We start from the raw sequence: 15,702 nt of genomic DNA on the forward strand, positions 1-15,702 counted from the left end.
CAGCTCCTTTCGGGCTCTGGCTGGTTCTGACTGACACCCAGCATGGATTCACTTTGGACAGCTCCTTTCGGGCTCTGGCTGGTTCTGACTGACACCCAGCATGGATTCGCTTTGGACAGCTCCTTTCGGGCTCTGGCTGGTTCTGACTGACACCCAGCATGGATCCGCTTTGGACAGCTCCTTTCGGGCTCTGGCTGGTTCTGACTGACACCCAGCATGGATTCACTTTGGACAGCTCCTTTCGGGCTCTGGCTGGTTCTGACTGACACCCAGCATGGATTCACTTTGGACAGCTCCTTTCGGGCTCTGGCTGGTTCTGACTGACACCCAGCATGGATTCACTTTGGACAGCTCCTTTCGGGCTCTGGCTGGTTCTGACTGACACCCAGCATGGATTCACTTTGGACAGCTCCTTTCGGGCTCTGGCTGGTTCTGACTGACACCCAGCATGGATTCACTTTGGACAGCTCCTTTCGGGTTCTGGCTGGTTCTGACTGACACCCAGCATGGATCCGCTTTGGACAGCTCCTTTCGGGCTCTGGCTGGTTCTGACTGACACCCAGCATGGATCCGCTTTGGACAGCTCCTTTCGGGCTCTGGCTGGTTCTGACTGACACCCAGCATGGATCCGCTTTGGACAGCTCCTTTCGGGCTCTGGCTGGTTCTGACTGACACCCAGCATGGATCCGCTTTGGACAGCTCCTTTCGGGCTCTGGCTTGTTCTGACTGACACCCAGCATGGATCCGCTTTGGACAGCTCCTTTCGGGCTCTGGCTGGTTCTGACTGACACCCAGCATGGATCCGCTTTGGACAGCTCCTTTCGGGCTCTGGCTGGTTCTGACTGACACCCAGCATGGATCCGCTTTGGACAGCTCCTTTCGGGCTCTGGCTGGTTCTGACTGACACCCAGAATGGAGTCACAGCCCCACACCAGTCTCCACTGGATAAGGTGGCATAGACATGCTCCTCATGACTGTCTGCCCTGACTGGAAACTGCAGGCCAGAGCCTCCGGCAGAGAAGGGCTTTCCCACACCTGCTGCAAGATACCAGGGACTGAACCCGGGACCTTCGGCTTGCAGCATCGTCGTGCTACGGTGGAGATCTTGTCAGTATTGCCATCCACCCCCCAGGACCGAACCCTGCCTCGAAATTAGGCCCTGCTGCATCAACGCCCTCCCACCTGCCACCCGTGACCCCCCACCTTGTCTGTACCTTCACAGAGGGGCTGGCGGGAGGACTTGAGCCGGTAGCCCGAGTGGCAATCACACCTGTAGTGTCCTGGGAAGTTGATGCACGAGCCGCCGTCCCCGCAGACGTTGGGCTTGGCACATTCATCGATATCTGGGAAGTGAGGGGAAGAGGGAAGGAAAAACAGGGAGCGGCGCACGGAGCGGGGATTTCCCTGGCATCTCTCTCACCGCCTCTGAACCCACAGACGTCTCACCTGTGCAGGAGCGCACTCCCTTGTGGACCTTCAGCTGGTAGCCACGGTTGCAGTGGCAGTTGTAGGAGCCACCGGTGTTCATGCACACCCCTTTGCCGCAAGGCTCTGAGTCGCACTCGTCCACATCTGGGGCGCAGGCGGGGAGAGGAAGACGAGAGATGCGTGAGAACATGGCTGCCCTCTTTGCGCAAGAGCGCCTGGGGCAAATCAACCTACATTTAACCGACCCCCATTTCTCCATCGAAGGGTCAGGTATTGGGGTCTCCCACGTGACGCCTGTGCCCACCGACACCTCTCTTTGGGCCCACCAGGCTCCCTGCCCCTCCTGGCTTTTATTTTATTTTTAAACATGTAATAGTCTTTGTTTTTAAGCGGGAGATTGGCATGCTCCAAAACAAAGTGCCACCTTTATTTGGGTTTTTAAAAAAGAGCGGTTTTGTGTTTTGGAACCCAGACCCCCATCCCTGCCTTGTAATTAGATTCTTTATTTTATTTATTACATTTCTGTACCACCCAACAGCCGAGGTTCTTTGGCGAGTTACTTTTCTTTTAGCCTCCCCAGTCCGCCTTCTGGGAAACGAGTATTTTATAACTGGCCATGCCACCATGGTAGCCATTTTACGAATGGCCAACCCACCCTGATGGCGGCGTGTGGGCAAGGGACTCTGTGCATGTTCAGAGGGCCTCTGAGGGCAACAAATGCCTCAAATTAACACATGGTGGAGGACTGAGGAGTTTGGGTATTTCAAACAGGTTTCTGGGGCTCAGTCCGTAGGTAACATTACGATGACTTTTCCATCACCAAAATCTCACCTGAGCCACAGGCATGTGCAGGGAACGTATGAGCGGGGCAAAGAATTCAAGGGAAGATGCCCCTTACCTACGCAATACCTGAGCTGAGGATGCCTGCGGTACCCTTGGTAACAATGACACGTGTACCCAGGCGTTCCTGTGATGCATTCACCGTGGCCGCAAATGTTGCGGTTTACTTTGCAGATGTCTGTCTCTGTGGCAGGGCGGGTGGGGAAAGGGAGGGAGAAAGAGACACACAGGGAAACAAATGCACTCAAGGCATGGGAGGCCCTGATCAGTCATCATCATCGATAATAATAATAATTTTTTGTTGTTGTTGTATTTCCCAGCAACTGGTATACAGAGGCATGCCGCTATGATCCTGGAGGCAGAATACGGTCATTCTGACTAGGACCAACAGAAGATGGAAGAGGGAAAGGTAGCAGCAGCAGCAAGAAGGGAAAAACAAGAGCATGTCCCTAGCACTGGGGGAAGACGTGTTTTATTTGATGTGGATGCTCAACGTATTCCGGAGGGCACTTTTCTGCTTCGTCAGGAGCCATCGTCTCCTACAGTTAACTGTCCTTGGTTCTCCAGTAAGTGTTACCAAAATACTCCACATTCATAGACAGACTGAATGTGGAGTGTTTGGGTAACATTTATCAGAGAACGGAGGGCGGGTAAGCGTAGAAGACGATGGCTCCTGACGAAGCAGAATAGTGCTCTCCGAAACGTGTTGGGCATCCACATCAAATAAAACACGTCTTCTTCCAGCACCGGGGACAACGCTGTCCTTTTTTCCTTCTCGTCATGACTCGGAGCTGCTGATCACCTCACCCTCCACGGATTTGTCCACTCCCTTTTTAAAGCCCTCATCACCACATCTTGTGGCAGTGAGTTCCGCAAGTTAACTATGCGCTCTGTGAAGATAAAGTATAAAACATCGTATAAAAAAACATTCACATGCAAACATATGTAAATAGACTGCACATGCACAGACACAAATCAATCTAAACATTTTTCTCCCTCTCTCCTAATACTAGAACCCAGTGGGGTCCTCCCATGAAGCTGATGGGTGGGAGATTCAGAACAGATCAAAGGAAGGATTTCTTCACACAGCGCATTGTGAAACTATGGAATTCGCTACCACAAGACATAGTGATGGCCACCAATTTGGAGGGCTTTCAAAGGGGGTGAGACAAATTCCTGGAACAGAAGGCTATCAATGGCTGCTAGTCCTGATGGCTATATGCTACCTCCAGTATCAGAGGCAGGATGCCTATGTGTGTACCAGTTGCTGGGGAACATGGGCAGGAAGAAAAGAACATCAGAAGAGCTGTGCTGGGTCAGACCAAGGGTCCATCTGGTCCAGCATTTTGTTCACACAGCGGCCAACCAGCTGCCACAAGGGGAAACCCACAAGCAGGACAGGAGTGCAAAGCCCATGCTCCCCAGCAACTGGTGCACATAGGCATCCTGCCTCTGATACTGGAGGTAGCACAGAGCCATCAGGACTAGTAGCTGTTATCTCCGGTACCAGAGGCCATCTGTCTGTGTGCACCAGTTGCTGGGGAACATGGGCAGGAGGGTGCTGTTGCACTCCTGTCCTGCTTGTGGGCTTCCCATTGGGACAGCTGGTCAGCCACTGTGCGAACAGAATGCTGGCTGAGATGGACCCTGGGTCTGATCCAGCAGGGCTCTTTTGTTGTTCGCAATGTATTCAAAAGACACCACGGCCCATAGCAGGCCAAGCCCCTTCAAAATCTTGGCAAACATCTTCACAAGGCTGAAAAAGGGTCTCTTTCACCGTGGCCTGCTTTGGAGACTCAATTCTCAGCAACTAAACCACAGTTAAGCGGCTGGGAAGAGGCAACAAGACCAGAAGCTCACCCGTCACCTGTCCATCCTTCCTCAGTGCTTACATTCTCGTTTAATTATACTATGGTTTGAAGCTGGTTTAAGATCTTGGTTAGTAAGATGACATGAAACCACAGTTGCCCGTTTTGTACATATAGTCCCAGGGCATGGTCCGAAGGAACATGAGGCAGCCACCATGCTGAAGCTAAGCAGGCCTGTGCTTGGAGGGGAGACCACCTGGGAACCCCATGTAGCCACCTTGAGTTCCAAAAGGGAAGAAAGGGGGGATATAAATGTAATAAATAAAATAAATAATAACAACAGATCAACGTGATTTAATTAAACCAGGATGAGGAGGGAAGAGGAAGCAATTCACCGTCTTTCCACTTGTTCCCGGCTGCTACGTGATGGCTTAGCAAGCTAGGAATCAAGCATCTGAACTGGACCTCTGCATCCTTCCAAAGCCAACTTTAAAAATGAAATCCAGAACGTTCAGACATTTGGGCTTGAATTTCAAAACGTATCTATATTCATATCGATTTTGATTCTCTGGGTACCAGTCCTCATGAAGCCATAATGGCACTTTCCACACATAAAAGGGGGGAAGTATCTGGAAGTGTGGGGGAACGCCATGGTTAACAGAAGGATAACAAATATTTGGGCAGGGGGGAGGAGAAATTCAAAAGAGCCCAATGAAGGCTGGCTGAGTCTCCTTAGTGGCCCCTGAAGAGGCAACAAGACCAGAAGCTCACCCATCACCTGTCCATCCTTCCTCACTGTTGGGGAGGAGGGGATAGAAAACCTGGGGGGCAGGGATGAAACGGAGCGTCCAGAATCCTTAAGGGAAGCACCCCATGCTGCACCATTTTGCTGCAGTTCTCACTTTTCCAGTTCTGTTTGGAACCTGTGGCTGGAGCTCTAGTTAATGCCTTCAGGAGAGAGACTGGAGACACGCAGAGACAAGGCGACCACAGCTGATTTCTGGCACCGGGGCTGAGCTTTGCCGAGCTCACCTGTCACCTGTGTGGAGGAAATGCCGAATTCATCCACGCTCTTGTCCTCCTCGGGAACCTTCACCAGGACTGCAGTCGTGGGCCTGGGGACCACCGCTGTTGGCCAAAACAAGAGACATGGTTAGGGACAGCGATGCAGCGGTAAATTTGGAAGTGCAGGTGCTCATCACAAGAGTCTCCAGAGCCACAGACCCAAGGAGAGTCCAAAGAACTGCAGGCAACTGCGTCAATCCGTATCAGCAAATCAGTCTCCACCAGCCAGAGCGGGCTTTTTTATACAGCAAATGGGTCTCAGTTGCCCATTCAAGATACTTTGCATTACAACTAGAGGTGTCTGTCATTTCCAAATCCAGCATTTGGGGGGCCCAGCGTATTCCAGCATTCGCGAGCCAAGCCATGGGTTTTCCCTGAAATCCAATAACTGGGGCGGGGGGGGGGGGCGTAAATAAAAGTTGCACAATCTGTGCAAATCCTGGCCATAACTTGCTTAATTTGCGCAAATCCCAGCCTGGAGGTGCATGAATTACGCAAATTGCAGCAGCAATTTGCACAACTTTCTATTTACCAAAAAAAAAAAAAAACGGGAAAATCGGTGAGCTGGCCCGACTCAATGTAGATTGAGTCAGGCTGGCATGCGGGGAAGTGAGTCGAAATCCGGGGGGCCAAGCTGATGAAAACTCGGTGAGCTCCACCCCCCTGGATGGATTCCTCCAACATCCTTTACAACAGAGAGCCGTGCCCGATCTTGGCAGTTAAACAGGGTCAGCCCTGGTTAGTACTTGGATGGGAGACCGCTTGGGAATCAGGCTTCCTGCACTGAGCACGGGGTTGGACTCGAGGGTCTTGCAGGCCCCTTCCAACCCTAGGATTCTATGATGATTCTATGGTATGTTGTTGCTGGGGAAATTCATTGTCCTTGCAGCTACTGTGGGGATCGCAGCTAAGTATAAAGGGAGCAGGGAATTCTGGGAGGGGTGGCAGCTGACATCAGCGTCTCTGCTAATAAAAAAGTGCCGGGGCTGTGTCCCTGTGAGCCCTGCCTCCATGACACCACTGGTTACAGACTCAGAAACTGATGCCGTGAGGCTCTTGAACAGCAGTGCCCCCCAGCAGAGGACTTTCCGTGATGCGTGGATGAGAGCATCCACGCATCACGGCCCCCGCAGTGCTGAAAGGCTTGCTCACTCACCAGGATAACGGGGCCCAAAGGTGGGGGTGTTGACAAAAAACACTGGCTGTTCCTCCGAGGTCGTCACATAGCTGGGCAACTGAAAATGTTGGGGGGGGGGGAAATGAGAGAAGAACGGGATGAAATTATAGGGCAAGGCAGGTTTGTAAATTGCTGGCTTGCAGTGGAGGCTGGTGGTTCCGATGTCAGTGGGGCGATGAATGCAGTCCGGGTTTTAGTCAGAACCAGCCAGAACTCCAAGGGGGCAATCCAAGGCTTGGATCGCTCCTTTGGAGCTCTGGCTGGTTCTGACTACCACTGAGCAGGGACTCTGCCACCGGGCTGTGTTTCCCTCTCCTTTGATTCCAGGTCAAACTCTTTGTCCCTCTAGCCCAGGACCGTCTTGACTGTGGCCGAGAGCAGTTCTCCAGGGCTGCATGCAGCGAAGGCCTCTCCTCTCACTTGCGATGCGATGGGAGTCTTTCCCAGCCTGGCCTTGAGATGCTAAAGCAGGGCTCCCCGATGCGGCACCTGCGGGGACCTCCACTGGATTGGTCCAGGGGGCAAAGTGCAGCACCCCGCACCGAATGAATAAACGAATGGCCACCCTGAAGTGGGAGGTTCCCCTGCACAAGCCCCAGTGACGTCAATGGTGGCGCTCTGGTCCAGCTGCCCATCTCTCCAACGGGGTTTGCACGGGAGCGCATCTTCTGCCCTGTTGGAGAGTTTGGCCTCTTTCCCACACTCCTCTCCGTAAGGGCATCCAAAACGTCAGAGGAAGCTAGTCTGACTGTTTCTGCCCCAGAATTGATCTCCACAGACTGTCTGGGCACTTTGAGGGAATGGACGGGTCTCTGTTGCTGTAGGCCTCACGCTTGAACAACCAATATCTTGGGGGTCACATTACATTTTAAAACAAGTCATTGACCTCTTTTCCACCTCATCCCGCCACAGATTTCCTCTTCCTTGGTCCGGCAGCGGGCCCAGCACTTACCATAGGTGGTGTTATGGCTGCAAAACACAAACCAAGATGGGGAGGTTAGAACTTTTGACAAGAGTCCACGTCACGTGCGCGCACACACACACACGCACACACACACACACGCAGACCACACTGTGTCGGCACGGACCAGGTAGGGCCAGGTAGAATTCTCCAGGAGAACCATCCGATCCTGGAGCTTTCCCTGGTTTTAATTGTTTTACTGCAGATAAAATTTCTGTCTCTAATATCGGAGTGTTTAAGGATGCTGGATCTACGTCATCAATCTTTGCTATGGGAAGGGAATCTAATATTTGTTGTAGATTCATCGTAGGGTCAAAATCCAATGTGTAGAAATTAGAGTAAAAATTTCAGAGCTCCTCATTAATTTCATGGACAGTAAACAGAGGTTTTCCTGAGTGGTCTTTTATCACTGGGTTAGCATTTTTAAGACTCTTCTTTTTAAGCACTCCTGCTAGCATTTTAGTATTTTATTACCAAATTCATAAAATTGTCTGTTTAAGTATGTTAAAAAGTGTGTATTTTATTTAAATAAAATATATCCAATTCAGCTCTCTTTTGATCTAATTTTTAGATCTTTTAAAATTAAAATCTTTTTAAAATTAAGATCTTTTAAGATCTTTTAAAAATTAGATGTTTTGATCTAAGTTTTGGAGCACTTTCTTACTACCTGTTACTTTGTGCTGTTTAGCTCAATCTTCCATTTCTTTTAGGAGCTTGTTTCTAGCCATTTCCCTTAATTTCTTTTGGGTGGAACCTTCCTTTATGAAAAGACCTCTAAGCACCGTTTTCAGGGTATCCCACAGAACTGCTAATGTTATTCCTGGTGTAGAATTCTCTATATAAAATTTTTTAATACCTTGTTTAATTTCATCTATAAAGGGACCTCGTGTTAGGAGAGTTGTGTTAAGCAGGGGTGTTGAACCTCTTTCAAACCGAGGGCCAACTTTCATTCTGGAGCAGCCCTCAGAGACCGCATTCCAGTGGTGGGCGGGGCAGAAGGCGAAATGGACGTGGTCAAGGGCAAAAGAGGTGGGGGCCCCAAACCCCAAATGCCAGAAAATTGCAGCTTAAGGGCACAATCGCAATGGATCCGCCCTTGATACTTGTAAGCCTCTGAACTCTGTTTTAGCCCATCTCGCTGAGACATCGGGGAGGAGGAGAGGAAGAGGCCGGGAAAGGCTGGGGATATGGCATAAGCCCTCCCCTCCCTGCCCAGTGGCACGCCCCCATTCTCTCCTCTCTGAGGTCGTGTTTGTGAGCTCGTACAGCCAGCCAGCATAGTTCTCTCTGTGCCAGCTGTGAGGGGGAGGGGAGTTTGGACTCCTGGGTCCGAGGTCAGAGCACTGTCTCCGGCCTCGCATCCAGGAATCCAAAAAAACTATTTGTTGGGGGCGGAGGACGCCATGCAAGGCCAATCAGTGTGAATAACATCAGTTATTGCCCCAACATTTCACCCGGCATAGCTCCTGCACTTTTAAGCATAGCTTTGCAGGCATAAGGCCTAGAGCAGGTGTGCAAAACCTCAGCACTGGGGTCTAAATCTGGAGAAATAATAATAATAATAATAATTGCTTAGAACAACAAGAACATTCTTAGACCAGCTTTCTCCAAACTGGCATCCACCAGATGTGTTTGACTGCAACTCCCATAATTCCTAGCCAGCATGGCCAATGGCTGGGAATTATGGGAGTTGTGGTCAAACACATCTGGAGGGCGGCGGCTTGGGGAAGACTGATTTTAGACCTTACGACTGCAAAGACATGCTCAGAAGTCCATGGACAACATCTGGTAAAACCTCCCAAGCCAAGAAGCTCGGCTTAGGAATCAGATTTCGTGTGACTGGGCTGGGGAGCAGAATACACGATGCAAAGCAGTAAAATAAAAATGCAGCCATTCAAAACAATTCACGCCACGATACAAATTAGCCTCTAGCGAGAGGTGGCCCTGCTTATATACAGCACTTGGCATTAAAGTATTTTCCTACGGCAGTGAAGAGTTCTCCTAGACCAGCTTTTCCCAACCTGGTGCCCTCCAGATGTGCCCTTGGGATTTGCGGATCAGCAAAACACGAGCTTGCCGAAGTTCCCCAAATTCCACTTCGAAGCTCGTACTGATTTGAATCTGTATCAGACTGTGAGCTTTGCTTTTTTCTTTTTGCGTGAAAACTCATGCGTATTTAGGTGTGCATTTTTTTAAACGTGCGCATCTTTGAAATGTACACATTCTTCTCTTGTCGATTTAACCGGATTTCTGCGCATTTTTCAACAGCACACATTTTTTTGTGCACATTTTTCAAAAGCATAACTGCTGATGAACTCATTTTGGGGGGTCCACATATCACACTGCAAGCTCGGAAATGCAGGGACTTCGACCGCAGAGCACATCCGAGCCCGTGCGCAGTCCAGATGCCGCGAACAGGGCAAATCCTGATCGAAAAGGAACAAACGAATTTCTCTCGCATCCCTGGTTGGACTACTGTTTCCATCATCCCCAGCCAGCGTGAAGGACACCAGCCTGAGGAAGGCTGCCCCGGCGCTTTAGGAACTTCCTTGCCGTTGCTTTCCCCCGCTTGACGAGGACTCACCTTCTGGCTCCTGCGAGTCACTGCCGACGGGCACACGGGTGGGCAGTTCCATTTGCTGCTGCTGCTGCTGCAGGTCGGTGGTGCCGTCCGGGTGGATCTGGAGCGTGAACTCGCTCTCTCCTTGGATCGTCAGGGTCTGGTGCGAGGTCAGGATGTGGTAGCCTTTTCCCGCGGGGCAGATCTCTCTGAAAGAAGCTACCAGGGTGGTGCGGTGGGGGAGAGAGGTCGCACAACAGAGGGGTAAGACAGCTCTGTGATGCTTCTTGTTCGCTTCAGCCCTCCTTGCCAGCAGGAACGCACACAGCTCTGACCAAGAGTTCCCTGGGACCACAGGCTCTGGCCTCATCCATCCGCCAGAGAACCAAGGCCACTGTGAGGCTGCACCCCCTGCCTCCCAGTAAGACCACCATGGCAAGGGGGAGACCAGCCTAACCCTATACATCAGCTAGAGAAGGAACAGCCACAGGGAGTTTGTTTTTGCCTTTCCCTGCCAGAAAAGACACCTATGAGAACTTTGAAACTAAGAACCCATGAAGTGCTAGTTCCCCTCTCCTCAGCACTAGTCAGGCCTCATCTGGAGTACTGTGTCCAGTTCTGGGCACCACACTTGAAGACGGATGCAGACAAGCTGGAGGGGGTTCAGAGGAGGGCGACGAAGATGATCAGGGGACTGGGAACAAAGCCCTGTGAGGAGAGGCTGAAAGAACTGGGCACGTTTAGCCTCAGGAAGAGAAGACTGAGGGGAGACAGGAGAGCGCTCTTCAAGGACTTGAAAGGCTGTCACAAGAGGAAGGCCAGGATCTCTTCTCCATCATCCCAGAGTGCAGGACATGGAACAATGGGCTCAAGTGACAGGAAGCCAGATTCCGGCTGGACATCAGGAAAAACGTCCTGACTGTTAGAGCAATACGGCAATGGAACCGATGACCTAGGGAAGTGGTGGGCTCTCCCACACTGAAGGCATTCAAGACGAGGCTGGACAGCCACCTGCCAGGGATGCTCTGATTTGGACTCCAGCATTGGGCAGGGGGTTGGACTCGATGGTCTTGTAGGCCCCTTCCAACCCTACGATTCTATGATTCTATGAACCTGAGTTTTGTTTTGTTTTCCTCCTCCTCCTTTTGTTCCACGTCTTTTACATTCTAAGTTTGAGGGCAGGGAGGGCATGGGTTGTTCTAGGGTTATCCAAAGGTTGTGCTTAACCCTCACATAACCCACAATGTCCAGGTTCACACGAAGCGACAAGCCATGGCTTGCATATTTAAAATGGCGGCCGGCACACGTCGCCAAGTCCCATGGGTTAATTAACCCATGGTGGCTTGTAGTCATGTGCGAACATGCCCAGAGTCGACCATAAGCAGCCCAACCCAGTATATGGCAGCTTCCCACGTTCCTCTCCCACTTACCAGTTCCGTCGGCTGGGCAGCGCTCACACCGGGCCCCCCAGGCCTTGCCCACGCTACAACAGCAAGTCTGGCGGGTGAGCTTGGTGGGCAGCGGGTGCTGGCACTGATGTTCGGGGCTCACCAGCCGGAAACACAGACTCTTCTCCCCGGCCTTCTCCGCTGTCCTCCCCCACAGAAAAAAGAGAGAGAGAAAGGTGTCAAGGGCTCCTTGGAGGCCTCTCTCAGTCTAATCCAGTAGCCAAGTCCAGACACAGACAAAGGGATTATTTTCAAAGCTTTATTCCTCTTTTACAACTTAACAACTCTACCGTTTGCAACTAGATATGAGCAGCAGAGTACCTATGCCCTACGTTGGAACAGTTGGTCCCCATTTGAAAGGGAATCACTGGCAGACCCCTGAACTTAAGGACTAGGAAGAGTCCCTCCCCTTTTCCCTTGGATCCTCTGGGTGCAGCCATTGTTTGTGCGCCAACCAGGCACTACGCCTCCTTTCTGCACCCTCCATTTGGCGCCGCTCTCTGCGTCGGCGTCGCGCGTCCATCAAGTCTGCTTCCCGCGCTCTGTCACTCCCAGGACTGCTATCTAAGCTAGGAATGCCGGTGGGAGGAATCTCCGTCAGCTGTTGGCCCTGGGAAAGAGGAGCGCGCTCCTCTCCCAGGAGTGACTCTCTTCCTCAGAATCAGAATTACTCTGGGATTCTATGGGCTCAGTGTCCACCCTGACAAAAGGTTAGAGCACCAGAGCGGTGCAGCGGTTTGAACTGTGGGAGGCCTCGAAATCCCAGTGATCCATGAAACTCTCTGGGTGACCCTAGGCCAGTTACCCCCGCCCCTCAGCCTAAGCTACCTCACAGGTTTGTTGTGCGGATAACATGGGGGGGGGCGGGGAAACCTGGATCCAGAAAGCAGGATAAACAAAACACGTGATACATAAATAATGATATTAAATAAAGCTCCATTCCGAGAAAACCTAACTACTAATCCCGCTAGAACAGGACTATGGGGTCCCAATCCCCCCCTTTTCCCCCCACCACCAAACATTTGGTGGTTTTCCAATTTGTGTGCGCCCCCCCCTTATAAAACACTGAAATGCCTCTCCTAAAGCTTAGCTACTGGCAGTAAGATCTTTTCAGCTGAACCACACTAGTCTTTTTCAGTTCTGGCACTGCCCCTTTCGCCTGCCGCCTTACTCACCGCTGGAATGCGTCCAATTACGCTCTCTCAGCCTAGCCTACCCCACAGGGCTGTTGTGAGGGTAAAATGCGTGCGTAGCGTGGGGAGAGAATCACAAGCGCTGCCTTGAACTCCTTTGAGGAAAGGTGCAAAATGAATGCAAATAAAGACAAAATAACAAACGCGGGCAAAAGAGATTCTGCCCATGCGCTGAGTGCCGACCTGCCAGCACCCCAGCATTTCGATTTAGGGGAATGCCAGAGTTGAGTCAAGGCACTGAAACAGCCTCAAGTTACCTGCTCTGACTCAGGGTAGACCAGGGGGAGTCAACATGGTGCCTTGGACACTTTTTGTAGCACCCACCAAGGTGCTCAACTTCTCCCATTTTTTAAAAACAACAACTTTTCTGGCCGACAGCTGGGATTGCTGTGAAAAAGGTTTCGGCCGGTGCTGAAAGCTGTGGGTTCAAAGGAGTGGTTTGGTGTGCTGGGGCTCAGACCCCACCTCTGCATTGTATTCAGTCTTTGGGAAAGGTTCCTTGTCCTTTGTGACTAAGCCACACCTCCGGCAGCAGCCATTTTGTGGTGGTGCCCAGGACGGTTTCTCAAATTGCCAAATGTGCCCATGACCCAAAAAGGTTGCCTACCCCTGGTCTAAGTGTGCATCCGTTCTGGCCTCCCTCTACTATCCCTTCCCACCACCACCACGCACCAATAACCAGGGCTGGCCCAAGACATTTCGCTGCCTGAGGCGAAGAAGAAGATGGTGTCCACTCCCATTCCATGTACAAAAGGCAACTTAGCTGACAGATGAATCTTACTTCAATACGTCTTCCTCCAGTGGATCTGAAGGCAGCTGGCTAGCCTAGGGGGCAGAAGGCAAGCCACGTCGCCCACAACCCTCTCCTCTGACACTTTCCTGCCACCTCCCAGCATCTGCCGCCTGAAGCAAATGCCTCACTCTGCCAGCCTTGCCGCGAATATAGCTACGGCCCATGCTAACTTTTGACCCTCTTCCTGACCCAAAGCACTTGCAAACAAAGCTGGAGGGATAAGACGGAGAGGAGAGAGACTGAGAGAGAGAGATTGGGAGCCGGTGTGAGTGGGATAAGGGAGATACATACGCACACAGTGGGTCCGTGAAGGCCCCAAGACCTGTCCTGGTTTACACGCGCAGCGGAAGCTTCCTTGGGTGTTCAAACACTCTCCCCCCTGGCACACGCCTTGCATGGCACACTCGTTAATGTCTGCGGGGGAAAAGAGAGACATGGGGGAGAAGGGTATCAATGGCTATTAGTCATACTGGTGCTATGCAACCTCCAGGTTCGGAGACAGTACACTGGGGAACCCAAGCCGGAGGGTAATACTGCACCCATGTCCTGCTTGTGGGTTTCCCCAGTGGTGCAGTGGTAAATTGTGAAGTGCAGGCGCTCCTCCTTTTCCATCTCCCGCTCCACACCCAAGCACACGGAGAGAGAAACAGAGAGGCCCTCCCTCTTCCGTACCCTGGCAGTGGCTGCTGTTCAGTCGCTTGTATCCCTTCGGACAATCGCTCCCCAGGGTTTTCTGCACCCCCACGTCTGAAAGAGAGAAAATGCAAGCCCTCGATGAGCATCACACACACTTGTACAGAGCTCCCCGCCCCCCAAACATTCCTCAAGCGGCGGGGAGTCCCTTTTTTAAGAATATACTTTAATAGTTTTTTTTCAAATTTAACAATACATGGAAGGAGCAATCCGATGGCCCCTAGACAGAGCCGAGGGAGCGGGCATTGGATAGTTCGGATTCCTGGATCCGAGGTCGGAGGCAGCGCTCTGACTTCGGAGCCAGGAGTCTGCGCTCCCCTCCCCCTCGGCACAGGGAGAACCGTCCTGGCTGCCTCTATGAACTCACAACCGCGAGCACACAGAGGAGGGAAAGGGGGAGTTCTTTTTTCTCATGAAATCTCATTTTATTTCAAGATCAGACTAACAAAATAAAGGCAAGAAAAAGAAGAACGTACATAATAATAAACCAAAATCATGGAAGAAAGAAAGGCGTCCCCTAATAGTCTGTAAAAGACATGCTTATGGAACATCTACAACGACACGATCAAAGTAGGAGCTCAGTATCTAATGAAAGTAAAAATACAAGTCCTACAACATATAAAAGGAGCGTGCGTGAGGATATGTTATCTTGTGTGTTTGTGAGTATTAATCAGAAAAAAAATACTGGCAACTGTACTTCGTTGGAACTTTATCAAAAGTTTGAAGTGCCTCAACATAGGAAATGAGTGGAAGCCACGGTGCCGAAATATAATTCTTCAAGTTAGGATTCCTTTCTTGCTGCACTCGCTGAGTGAGTTTATACATACTTGTAGTCTCCCAAATTTTATTAATCTCCTGCTCTTTAGTTGGTTGCTTTGGGGACTTGCAGGTACATGCTAACATGGGAAGGGGATGGTTCACACAGAAAGGGGGCCGTGTAAAGAAAGGGGATGGTTTACACGGGAAGGGGAGGTGTACATGGGAAGGGGCGGTGTACATGGGAAGGGGGTGGTTTACATGGGAAGGGGGCGGTTCTGTGGGTGGGAAGGGGAGGGGACTGGGGAGGCTGGCTTATGAGGAATCTTCTGGCCTCCCCAGCCTCCATCCCTCCTGAAAAGCCCCAGCTAGACAGGCGAAAAAGCCCGTCTAGCGAAAACGCGGAGCGGGAGGACAGTGGAAGTGACAATCGCCTCCACTGCTCCTCTGCTCTGCATTGGATGGCCGTCAACCTCTGAGTTCGGAGGCTTACAGCCATCCCGCTTGGACTGTGCCCTAAACAACTCAACAACGTGAGATATCAATAACAACATCCATACATCTTTATCTTGATCCTTGTTCCATACAGTTGTGTTGCTTGTCTCATCTCCTTATCAGTTGGTACTCTATTAAACCAAGACACCTTTCCGTGGTGGTTGATTTACCTCTTTGTGCTGTATCATAACATTTATAAAATCCCACCAAGTCATGCTGAAGTTAGGGATGGACGAACACACCCGTGCCTGTTGAGCACGGGCACTCGCTGAGTCACCCTCTTCGCTGTGAGCTGCCATTTTTACGCAAGGTTGGGGCTCCATAATTTCAGTATATTCCACCTCTAATGTTGCGGAGACGGTCCTGTACGGCCACCATTTTGCACCACGTGAAATATATGGCAATTACGGAGCCCGGGGGGGCTGAGCAAACTCCACCCCACTGTCAGGCACTCACAACACCCCTAGTTGAAATTATCCCCTTCT

At 51.2% G+C, this 15,702-nt stretch overlaps 1 protein-coding gene across 9 annotated transcripts in view; it reads right to left on the reverse strand.

The window, feature by feature from the left end:
- The window catches only part of LTBP3 (latent transforming growth factor beta binding protein 3), a 66,146-nt gene that overhangs the window by 25,852 nt on the left and 24,592 nt on the right, over positions 1-15,702 (reverse strand). For 5 of the 9 annotated variants that reach the window (XR_014786221.1, XR_014786220.1, XM_084823456.1 and 2 more), the window contains exons 5-14: positions 13,946-14,020; positions 13,565-13,687; positions 11,270-11,428; positions 9,864-10,058; positions 7,271-7,287; positions 6,298-6,376; positions 5,109-5,204; positions 2,327-2,452; positions 1,447-1,572; positions 1,215-1,343 (exon numbers count right to left, since the gene is read on the reverse strand). Coding sequence is in view for 7 of the 9 variants with exons in the window: in XM_084823456.1 (XP_084679582.1) it covers positions 1,215-1,343; positions 1,447-1,572; positions 2,327-2,452; positions 5,109-5,204; positions 6,298-6,376; positions 7,271-7,287; positions 9,864-10,058; positions 11,270-11,428; positions 13,565-13,687; positions 13,946-14,020 (1,125 nt within the window). In the remaining 2 variants the exon portion in view is untranslated. The remainder of the gene's footprint in view (positions 1-1,214; positions 1,344-1,446; positions 1,573-2,326; positions 2,453-5,108; positions 5,205-6,297; positions 6,377-7,270; positions 7,288-9,863; positions 10,059-11,269; positions 11,429-13,564; positions 13,688-13,945; positions 14,021-15,702) is intronic. The other 4 variants (XM_084823460.1, XM_084823462.1, XM_084823457.1 and 1 more) reach the window with 1 other exon arrangement.

The sequence above is a fragment of the Heloderma suspectum genome, chromosome 17 (assembly GCF_057233095.1).
Source record: "Heloderma suspectum isolate Gila_16-S chromosome 17, 16-S_ref, whole genome shotgun sequence".
NCBI lineage: Eukaryota > Metazoa > Chordata > Lepidosauria > Squamata > Helodermatidae > Heloderma > Heloderma suspectum.